Source organism: Megascapheus bottae, chromosome 16 (genome assembly GCF_031878675.1).
Source record: "Megascapheus bottae isolate mThoBot1 chromosome 16, mThoBot2.hap1, whole genome shotgun sequence".
Classification (NCBI taxonomy): domain Eukaryota; kingdom Metazoa; phylum Chordata; class Mammalia; order Rodentia; family Geomyidae; genus Megascapheus; species Megascapheus bottae.
The window spans coordinates 23,950,698-23,962,673 of record NC_143524.1 but is presented as its reverse complement, the minus strand read 5'-3'; the positions used below and the strand labels follow the sequence as shown (position 1 = coordinate 23,962,673).

The window sequence follows — 11,976 nt, the reverse complement described above, 5'->3', positions numbered from 1 at the left end:
ATCAAAGAAATCTTTGGAAAGGATTCTGATTACCCAAATCAAAGGTAAAGTAGAAAAATCTAGAGTCACATTTAATTTGACAAGGTAAAAGGAGTGGGTGTGCTGCTGGATCAAATTTAATTTGTACAAAATCATCGTATCTGACATTATTTTTTTTCTCTGATCTACTGCGTTTAGACTACTTTAGTAATGCTTGATCTCCCTGTCTACCTAAACACTGATTCATTTACAGCAAACTTCATGTTAGTATTGGACATATTAATACCCAGTAAATCCACAGAGTGTTAGCTGCACAGAATTTTATATAAAAGGTGAGTGAGAATTGATTTAGTCCACAGCTTTCCTCAGATAAGACAACCAACCAACCACAGGTGAGTCTCAGAACTGACTCCAAAAGGGACAGTTACTCTTAAATTTATAGTGTGTGTGTGTGTGTGTGTGTGCCTAGAGAACAAATTAGAGCTTTCTGTAATTGTTGTATGTTTTTCAAGCCGGCCTTTTAAAAATGGAAAATACAATGTTATCACTACTAACAACTACACTTTTTGAACAATTTGTCCAGTTTCTAAAATAGTGTTATTTTCTAAATATGGGCAAATGTAAATAAGATTAATGAACATATGAAAGGAAATAGGGAATTTTACAATTTTTTAAATCCCAGGGAAAATAGAATAATTACAAGTACTTGCTTCAGAGTGAGCACTATAATACTCTAATCTTAACTGCTCTGCTGAAATCAGTATGTTGGTGTTTTGATCTGTGATGTGTTTCTACTTTCACTAAAGAAAACAATGAAAAGAGAGGAACAGGAGGAGGGAGTAACAATCCAAGAGAGAATGAAGTAAACAGAAAAGAAAAGTTCTTGCTGAAGCAAAATGTGATTAAGGGAGCTTGGGTGTGTTGCTTACTTATGGTGTGCTCCATAATTGCTATTTTTTAAAATTTCCTTGTTGCTATTTGGCCTTACTTCTTTGCCTCTCAGTCCAGGATGAAGTCTGTCCAGATTTGCCTCTTTTTCTGCTTTTGGAAAGCAATCAGCTGCAATGGCTGTGAACTGACCAACATCACCATAGCTGTGGAGAAAGAGGAGTGCCACTTCTGCATCAGTATCAACACCACGTGGTGTGCAGGATACTGCTACACCAGGGTAGGTCTCCTCCTCTGCTGAAGTAAAGGGTCACTGAGGGACCATAGGAATCAAACGTCATCCATATTTTATGTACTCTAAGTAATAGCCACAAGCCCCTTAGTCCACAGTGTTCAGTGTCGTGATTAAGATTAATGAACATGTCATTAGTTATGTAAATTTAGGAAAGCTTTTCCATCTGATGGTTGATCTGATGAATTCGGTATTATACCACATCTATATTCCCAAAATAGTAACCTATGTATTAAAATACAGAGCACAAATTAAGTTACAACCCTGTCCCAAAAGGCAGTTTCTTATAACTAAGCTCTTAGCTTTGGCATAGAGACATTACCAAGTCATATAAAGATATTTTTTAAAGCAGCCACATTATAAAAGTTGTTTTTAGGTCTACTTAAATATGAATGCAAGGAACAGCTTGAAAACACAATGAATCATTTCAGACTGTTAGAAACCAAGTCAGCAAACCCACTTCTTTGTTTTTACCTCTGAGAAAATGAACACATAGAAAAATTAAGTTGCTCGCCTGAGTTCGTATACCTTCTTTCCCTCAATCAAGTAAAAAGACAGTTCCTGCTTGTTTACATTCTTTTTCCTTCCACTGCACTTAGCTATCTGCAGAAATGTGTTCTATGTTGAAATTGAAGAGTAGAAATATTTAATGAAGTATATTTATGCAATAGTAAATGAGTTTAATCAAACTCCACTTATGGATCAATTCATTGCATCTTTTTAGCATATAAACTTGGTTTCATAATATTGCAGTAAATGAGACAGCAGTCCCAGTTTCCTCTCTATGAAAATAAATTTTCCACTGGAAAAAGACAGAATATGCTTTTCCTTTTCACCCAGACAAAAATTATTTGATAACTATGTTCTTGATGTGTCCTGCAAAGTATGTGGAATTTAGGAGAAGAAATATCTACAAAGCAGTGGAACATTTATTGTATTTCATGAGCCTATGTAAATATGTTAAGCTAATCATCGAAAATTCATTTTACATTTCATTTTTAACAAATATGCCAGGAATATGTATTCAGATTATTTTTTCTGAGACTTTAACCTACAATGTTTACGGTTTGAGTTGGCTTTCTTTTACTAGTTGAAAATTCTATCAGCGACAACTTATGAGCTGGGCGTTGGTGACTATAGTCCTAACTACTCAAGAAACTACGATCACTATTCCAAAACAGTGCAGGCAGGAAAGGCTGTGATATTTTTACCTCCAATTAACCACCAAAAAGCCGGAAGTTGAGGTGGCTCAAGTGGTAGAGCATGACCTTTAAGCATAAAAGCTCAATGACAGGGACCAGTAGTGTGGCCTCCTGGTAGAGCGCTTGCCTAGCATTCACAAAGCCCTGGGTTCGATTCCGCAGTACCACATACACAGAAAAAGCTGAAAGTGATGCTGTGGCTCAAGTGGTAAAGGGCTAGCTTTGAGAAAGTCCAAGGACAATGCTCAAGGACAGTGTTCAAGGACTGACAAAAATAAAATCAACTTAAAATTCTGTATTTCTTCTAAAACTCATATTCCTTTTAAATCATTTTTTCATGTTTAAATTCAGTTATCATCCCATTTTTTAAGAATAATTGGTACTTGAATATAAGCATAGGAACAAAATGACAATTCCTCTAAGATTTCCAGAACAATGTGGAAATGTGGTAGAGCATATATTTCCATGGATCTTAATGGATAAAGATGACAGCAGGCTATTATTAAACCACTGTCTCATTTTGACTAACTTACATAGAAACTTTCAGAATATTGTGACTGAATCACTTCCTTTCTAAACTCCTCAGGATCTTGTATATAAAGACCCAGCTAGGCCCAATATGCAGAAAACCTGCACCTTCAAGGAGGTGGTGTATGAGACCGTGAGAGTGCCCGGCTGTGCCCACCACGAAGACTCCCTGTACACATACCCTGTGGCCACTGAATGTCACTGTGGCAAATGTGACAGCGACAGCACTGATTGCACTGTGAGAGGTCTGGGGCCCAACTACTGCTCCTTCAGTGAGATGAAAGAATGAAGGACAATGGACATTTCAGACCACCCACTTTTGTCCTGAAGGGCCAAGACATCCAGAATGTCTGTCTACACTCTTCACAGCCTGCACACTGCAGGGTCAGGGGATCATCAGGCCCCACTGATCGCTGCTGCACTGGTAGAGGAGACAGCACTGAAAGTGCTCGGACCAGGACCAAGCACCACCTTGCAATCATTCCGAAGTCTGGTTCCACTCATTTTATTTCGTCCTAATTCACAAATTTGTGATCACCTTCTTTAACAATATTAAGAATCTTTGTGGACTGGGCGGGGGGGGGGGGCTCAACACCTGCAATCCTTAGCTACTCAGGAGGTTGAGCACTGAGAATCCCAGTTCAAAGCCAGCTGGAGCACTAAAGAATGTGACTCTTATCCCCAATTGATCAGTAGACAATGGGAAATGGGGCTGTGGTTCTAGGGATAGGGTGGTATATCCTTGAGCTGAAAAGCACAGGGACAGCACCCAGGACCAGTGTTCAAGCCCCATGACTGCCCCCCAAAAGGAATCTTTTATATGGATGTGAAATTCCAAAGGTAGAGAATGGTGGTGAGAGTGGGTGAAAGGGCCTGTAGCACAGGTTCTTCTGCCCTTGAAAGGAAAGCCAGCATCTTTATGAGTAGCCTCAAAGCCTAACTCAGAAACACAACAAAGGCATCCTTAAGGAAAAGAAAGTCAGACTGGTAAAGGGTAGACAGATGCCTAAAGAGTCTTCTGAAGCTGGTTAATGAAGTTTCTCTAGCAGTACAAGTCCAGTTGGGCTCCATTTCACCTTTTCTTGAGGACATAGAGTATTTACCTGGGAAATATCTCTGAATTGTTCAGTACAAATGAGAGTAGCAAAGCCTAGGATTTCCAAGCTATTAATATCAAGCTCTTTAATTAAGGACAAAAGAAATAAATGGCTTATATTTACTCATTAATTTAAAATTTCATCAAATCTTTCTAGAGTCCTGCAAAGCTCTTTTGGGGGGAATAAATAAAAATATGATCACTCTGCGTTTCCTAAGATCCCTTCATTTGGAGGGAGAGGTATCTTGTATTCTGTATGAAAGCCATTTCTTCATTTCAAGTTTCTTCATTTTAACTTATCTAGAAATAACATTTGAATAAAGCACTGACTCTTTCAGAAAGAATTAGCTGAGGGTAAGCAGTGGAGACCTGCTCTTTTCTATGATGCTCTATCAAATCTTCTATTTCTATATCCATGTTTTTCCAAATCTGATTTCTTTGAAAAAAATATGTATTGGAATATTTCATGAGCTGATAACTTTTGCAGATAACTCTTAACTATGTATTTATTTCACATTTACGATGTTTAACTAAATATAATCGAATCTTATTTTTAATAATGATGTAAGCTAGTAAGCTAGAAAACTAGTATCTTTGCATTGTTTCATGTAGAAAAATAAAACTTACATATATAAGATTAGTAGAAAATTATTTAAATATAAGCCTTAGTGTTTCCATAAATATACCTGCCTTCATCTTTGGCAATATTAAAAACAATGCTTTGCATTTCTAAGGGTATTCTTTCATTTAAATTTTTCTTCAAATTTTTACTTATATCCTTCCTCAATTTGTTTTTTGTATCCTTAGTTATGAACATTTAATTTCATTTTTACATGATCATATATGCATTTAATGTACCTTGTTCAGATTCATTCCCTTAGATCTTTTCCTTCACCTGCCTGCTTCTTCCCAAACCAACCTCAGCAAGCATCACTGTTCCGTTTTCACATATGTACATAAAGTATTTGGACCATATTAATAGTCCTTCATCTTCTCCATTCATCTTCCCCCCTCCCACTAGAGACCACACCAGGATAGAATCTGTTTTACATTCCTATCTTTTTTCTTTTTTTAGTGTGTGCTCAGTCACTTTTTGATGTCATGGGACAAAGCACAGACAGAATCACAGAGTGGGCAGAGGCACTGGAAGTTCTCTCAGTTCTCAGAATATTGAGATGGAGAACTGAAGCCCCGTGATGGTAAGGGACTCACTATCTTGGTGCATTTGTGCTGTTTTAAAAGTTTCTTGGATTTATAAGCAGCACAAAAGCATTTACTCACAACTCTAAGTGCTAAAAAAAAAAAAAAAAAAAAAAAAAAAAAACACAAAATCAAGACATTGGCAGATTCTGTCAGAGGATCCACTATTTGCTTTGAAGAGAATACTTCCTGATCCAAACAGTATGAACAGGAGGGGTTTCCTCAAAGAGTCTTTGAGGATACAATGAGACTATTCCTAAAGAACAATCATCTCCTGGACAACCTCAAAATGGCACCACTGTGAAAATTAGATTTCCACAAAGGAATTGCTGAGGTACATAAACATTCAGACAAAAGCAATCACAAAGACTATTCATTAAAGATGCAAGATTGCAACCCTGATCTCATAGCTCTTAGCCTAATTCTTCTTTGACTATTCTGTCATACAAATTCATTTTGATAAAGATTGAAGCAAAAGTACAGATATTAATGACCATGTCCATTCAGATCTAGTATTGTGGGTAACTTACATCTGTCCTTTCTACAGTGTCTTGACACACTGAATTTAATGTTGGAGTGACAAAGTTTAGTAGGATGCTTTAAACTATAATGTAGTGCTTTCTATAGCTTAGCGATCAAAATAATAAGCCTTTGCATTAGAGACACCATATGGCAATAGCTCCAAAAGTATTTCCTTTGTTATCTTAAACAAATGTTATCATTAAAAATTTATTTAAGGAGCCTGGGGTTTGGCCTAGTGGTGGAGTGCTTGCCTAGCATGCATGAAGACCTGGGTTGGATTTCTTGGTTCCACGTACATAGAAAAACCTGGAAGAGGTGCTGTGGCTCAAGTGGTAGAGCGCTAGCCTTGAGAAAGTCCAAGGACAGTGCCCAGACCCTAAGTTCAAGGTCCAGGAGTAGCAAAAAAATTTAAAGTCATTCAAAATTTCTGTACTTTGAACTGGATGCCAGTGGCTCATACCAGTAATTCTAGCTGCTTAAGAGACTGAGATCTGGGGCCGTGAGTTTGGCCTAGTTTTAGAGTGCTTGCCTAGCATGCATGAAGACCCAGGTTCAATTCCTCTGTACCACATTCATAGAAAAAGCCAGAAATGGTGCTGTGGCTCAAGTGGCAGAGTGCTAGCCTTGAGGAAAAAGCCCAAGGACAGTGCTCAGGCCCTGAGTTCAAGCCCCAGGACTGGCAAAAGAAAAAAAAATACAAACAAAAAGGAAGGAAGGAAGGAAGGAAGGAAGGAAGGAAGGAAGGAAGGAAGGAAGGAAGGAAGGAAGGAAAAGAAAAGAAATCTCTATACTTGGGCTTCCTCAACTGTATGATGCAAATCATGATATTTCCTATTTCAGATGAGTGTGTTGATGACAAAGAGGAAGGACATATAAGGAGCTTAAAATAAAATTTGGTACTGTCAGTCAGTTCTAGCTGAAAAACTGTAATTAAGAACTTTATTTGGGATCATAGTAATGGCAACTCAGCATAGTTCAAAATCCATATTCCAAAAGACATAGAGAAAACAGGATTTTTGTGTATGAAAAAGTTATTAAATTATGACAAGATACCTAACATGTTTTGAAGGGTCTGGTGCTGATAACTCATAACTCTAGCTGAAAAAGATCTGGAGGATCAGAGTTCTAGGTTAGCCTTGATCTGTTCCTCCCTTCCTCCCCACACACATTCAAACAAGATCCCATCTCAACAGAAAGACCTGCCTGCAAAAGTATGTACCTGCTATCTCATCCACAGGAAACAACCTACATAAAAGGACTGTAGAATGGGATGTCCCACACAAAAAGCAAGACACTATCTTAAAAGTAATCAGATCAAGAACTGGAGGCATGACTCAACTGGTAAAGTGCCAGCTGTGAACAAAAAGGCTGAAAATGCAAGGTCCTGAGTTCAAGCTCTGTACACACAATCTTTCTAATAATCTTACACAAGATAGTTAACTATCACGGGATTCATTTTTCTCACTTTTAAAATGAAATGGTTTTCTGTTATGGTTTGAAAAGATAATATATGCTAAGTAATCAAAAGCCTCAAAGTTATTATCCTGATGGAGACAGACTGTTTTATGACTTAGTTTTAAATGGCACAGTCAAAAATGGTTAAGAAGCTGAAATTCCTGCTTCTGGTGCCTTAACCCAAATTTGAAGCTCAATCTTTTGAGAAGCACAAAAATCAAAACCCTGAGAGTGCCCCAGATATAACTAAGAAAATGCCCATCCCCTCTGGATAGCATTTTACTTGAAGCCCATACGATGCCTATTAAAAATAGGTGTCCCTGATATTTTGAAAGTAAAATGTTCATCTCCACTGACATATTTAAGGCTTGTAATGGTCTGAACTCTGAATTCTTCTCTGGCATTTTTTCCCCTCTTGTCTCCTATCCCTAAGAATCCATGGACCATGCAAAGTATTGTAAAGTTTGAGGCAACATTCTGTACCTTCCATTTCTGGAATGCTTTTTAACAAGAATGCCTTTTATACTATTTTTTCTATGGCTGGATGTTTCTCTACAATGAAAAATGTCACTCGGCAATATTTGAATCCTTATAAATGAGGCCAATACATAAAAATAATAAATACTGTGTTCATGATAATGAGAAAAGTGAAACCAGAATAGAATTGAGAAGAAGCACTCAAGGAACCACAAACTGTATTTCTTAACAAAAATCTGAGTCACAAATATGATTTTGTATATATATATATATATATATATATATATATATATAGCTAAGAAAGGCTAGACAGGTGTTCATCATATTCTTATGGATATTTAAAGTGTTTTCTTGTTAACAAAGCCTCCTTATATGTATCCTGATTTTATGTCTAAAAGTGGCAGCTAGTATACAAGTCTCAGACATCTGATAATTTTTTTTAGTAATTTACAGGGAAAATGTCAAGGTTCACCAAGCTATATGCTTAAGCTCCTGATTATAAAGCCTGGACTATATTTCCCAGACTTCTTTGAAACCTTAACTACCACACTCCAGCTAATGCAATTTGAGCAGAAGTATTGTATATTTCTTCACATTTGGCCCATAAAAACCTTCCATAAGTGATTATTCACTTTCCCCCTTTATTAGTGAGATGTAAATGCCCAGGGTAACCTTTCAAAGTTTTGAGGTAACTCCTATTGCACCATGGTAAAATATTACATTTTAAACATTAGTGTCTTCAGCTTCCTTTTTAACATCTTGTTACCTAATAGGTTATAAGAAATCAATTGATCAAAAATAAAATGAAGGGGCCAGGAGTTTGGCCTAGTGGGAGAGTCCTTGCCTAGCATGCACAAAGACCTAGATTCAATTCCTCAGTACTGCAAACATAGAAAAAGCCAGAAGTGGTATTGTGGCTTAAGTGGTAGAACTCTAGCCTTGGGAAAGCCCAAGGAGAGTGCTCAGGCACTGAGTTCAAGCCCCAGGACAGGCAAAACAAAATGAAAAAATAAAAAATAAAATGAGATTTTATGATTATTTTTATTTATTCATTTTGTTAGTATCAAAAATCTCAGGACTAGTTACAGATCATTTTCAAGGTATCAGTCCTCAATAATCTCAGAAGTGTTGGAGGTGGAAGTGCCTGTCCATGATATACTAATGAAGCTAAACTGGAAATGACCTCTAGAAAGACATAGGCAGTGGGGAAGGAAGATGGCTCCGAGACAATAGGGACGCTGCCTAGCTCTCTCTCACAAAAAGAGAGAACCAGGGAGTCCCACGAGCCAACTACATAAAGAAATCCACAACAACAAACTCAAAAGGCAACGGAGAAGGACTCAAGCTGGAAAAGAAACCCAGATAAAGCTCACATCCAACTTTCTCAAAGAATTTGGGACGCGAGGACCCCTCCCCCACCTCTTGCCGCCAGATCCAAGCCACGAAAGCCGAGGAAAGCCGGGAAAGCGGCGGCTGGCTCCGGCTCCAAGCCACGAAAAGCTGCTGCGGGTGCTGGCTCCACACCGGGAAAGCGGCGGCGGGCGCGGGCTCCAAGCCACGAAAAGCGGCAGCAGTGGAGGGCGCCAGGCCGGGAGCCCAACTGCTGCAGAAACCAGCACAGAACCTGGCCAGCGAACGGCGGAAGCAGCGGAACCCAGAACAGCAAGCAGTGGAACCCAGACGCAGAACACAGGCGGTGGCGGAGATCCAAGGGGAGTGAAAGACTCCCCACCACCGTGGAACACCCGCAGACAGACACAGAGGTGTGAGTAATACAGCGCGTCCCCAAACACATTGGGAAAGCGGAGCGGGTGCCAAGCAATAGAACTTAACTCAGACACCTCCACCCCGCCCGAGAAAGACTGGCGGGAGCAGGGGGGCAAGGAATTTAGAATCCTGTCCCTCCCCTCAACAGCCCCCTCCCTCAGGCCATTGACTGGAGATTGACAGGCGGGCTACATAAGACCCAGCACCCCACCAAGGGAGGCAGGGGTGTTCCAACTCCCACCCGCCCAACGGGCTCAAACCCCAGCCCTCTGACTGGAGACTGACAAGCGGGCGGACCCTAAGCCTCAGCACCCCACCAGGGGAGGCGGAGCTGTCCCAGCTCCCACCCGCCCACCCGGCTCCTCTCCCAGGCCACTAGATCTGGAGAGTGGAGGGCACTGGGACCCTGCCTTACAACAGCGGGTAAGGGGTGCAGGAAAATAGGAGCCAGCATCTGCCCCCCCCCCTCAATTCTTCAGCGGGGCATCCTCCAGCTGGGAATCCTGAGCAAGACACCACCTAGGGGCCCCCCACAGTCACAGACTCTGACAAAGCAGTGGAAACACAGCAGGGATCTGAAGGGCCGACCAGCAGCCAAGCTCCCCTTCTGAGAACCAAAGAGGCGCGGCTCCGCCCTTGGAGGCCACGTCCCCAGCTGGGCCCCGCCCCTGGGAACAGAGGGGTCTCCTGCTGGTCCTGCAGAGAGCCCCTGAAACTCTCAATCCCCAGACCCTTGGCTTGGGGCCGCCCCTGGAAGCAGCACAGGAAAACGTCCGCCAACCGCGCTCAGACGGAATCTCGCAGATCCATCCCATGGTCCACTGTGAGGCCACTGGTTGGGCTAAGAGCTAGTCGTGCAGCAACACATAAGTTTTATTCTAATACTCTCCAAACTTTGTACTCAAATACGCTACCTACTTACCAACTTAGGGCAGTTATCCTTACGCTATACCTATTCTTCATTACTACAATATTCTTACACTCCTACATTAATCCTCTTGTACCTCCCCTGACCTCTCTCATTCTATTTTTCTATCTCTGGACCTCTGTTCGTCTTTCAACCCTTATACTGCATGGATCTACACTTGATGGCTGTTGAGCAATACTGTATATCTAGGTGTTTAATTATTCTCTAGGCTCAGAGCGACTTAAAGACAATAGAGATTGGATTGAGAGGCTTATTGTTTTGGGTATAAATCGCTTATCAGTGGATTATTAGACTGGTCGGTAACTGCACAAAAAGAAAGAGTGATAACACCAATCAAAACTTGTGAACATCTAGAGTCTGCCAGCTACAGAGGTTTAGGTTGGTTATATCTGAAAAACTATAATCGTGTTTAGTATTAATCTTGCTCCCATTTTCAAATGGGCAGAACAAGAAACTCAAGAAAAATGTCAAATCAAGAAACATCATCCCCCACCCACCCCACCCAATGTAACAGCCAATGGAACAGTCACTGGCAAACCTAGAGGAGAGTCTTCCAAGTGCTTTACAAATGCAATTGATAAACATCATTAATGAAAAATGTGAAAATATAAAGAAAGAGATAAGGGAGGAAGCCATAGCTGAACAAGAGGAAAACATAAACAAGGTGATAAGTGAAAAAGAAGAAGCCGTAAAGGAGACCATAATAAAGGTTTTTCAAAGAAAGATGGATGAATTCATAGAATCCACAAATAAAAAGGTGACCGAACTCCAGCAAATGTTCAAAGAAAATAAAGCTACTGAGCTAACCACTCAAATGGAAATCAAGGAGCTAAAGAAATCCATACATGATCTAAAAGAAGAGATGCAAGGCATCAAAAATGAGCAATTAGAAGCAAGGGAGATGAAAAATAAAGTAGATAGCTTTGATAGCAGGTTAGACACTGCAGAGGAGAGAATTTCCGGGGCTGAAGATAATTTAGTTATTATAGAGAAAGAACAGAAAATGAGTCAATCCAAATCTAGGAAAAATGAGAGAGCGCTTCAGGAGGTCCAAGATACAATTAGGAAAGCCTAATTTAAGGCTAATTGGTATTGAGGAGGGCATGGAGAAAGAGGTCAATGGTATTGCAAATATACTTGAGGAAATCATCTCAGAGAATTTCCCAAATATCCAGAAGGGGGGGCCTATCCAGATACAAGAAGCTTTTAGAACCCCAAACAGACCTGACCAGAAAAGAACATCCCACCGCCACATCGTAATCCGAACTGGATCAATAGAAACCAAAAAAAGGATCCTAAAGGCAGCCAGGAAAAAGGGTTCAGTAACCTATAAAGGAAAACCAATCAGAATAACCCCAGATTTCTCAGCAGAGACCATGCAAGCAAGAAGTGACTGGAAGCATATATGTCATGCCCTTAAGTCAAATAACTACCAACCAAGAATACTGTACCCAGCTAAGCTCTCATTCATAACTGAGGGAACAAAAAAAACTTTCCATTCCAGGGAAAAGCTGCAACAATATGTTGCAACAAAACCAACACTACAGAGAATTCTCAAAGATGTTCTATACATAGAAAACCAAAATAAATGCAACATAGGGAAAGAAATGGCACCTAAACAGCATACCATCTAAGGACCACA

The 11,976-nt window shown here is 40.1% G+C and overlaps 1 protein-coding gene across 1 annotated transcript; it reads left to right on the top strand.

The window, feature by feature from the left end:
• The first annotated feature begins 988 nt into the window (after positions 1-988).
• Fshb (follicle stimulating hormone subunit beta) lies at positions 989-3,178 on the top strand. The gene is made up of 2 exons (XM_090348932.1): positions 989-1,147; positions 2,948-3,178. The coding sequence occupies exons 1-2, from the start codon at positions 989-991 to the stop codon at positions 3,176-3,178; spliced, it is 390 nt and encodes a 129-aa protein (XP_090205058.1).
• The last annotated feature ends 8,798 nt before the right edge of the window (positions 3,179-11,976 follow it).

Coding starts and splice junctions, on each gene's coding strand:
- Fshb (XM_090348932.1), top strand. CDS start 989: ATGAAGTCTGTCCAGATTTGCCTCTTTTTCTGCTTTTGGAAAGCAATC. Junction 1,148..2,947: donor CAGGATACTGCTACACCAGG/GTAGGTCTCCTC, acceptor TAAACTCCTCAG/GATCTTGTATATAAAGACCC.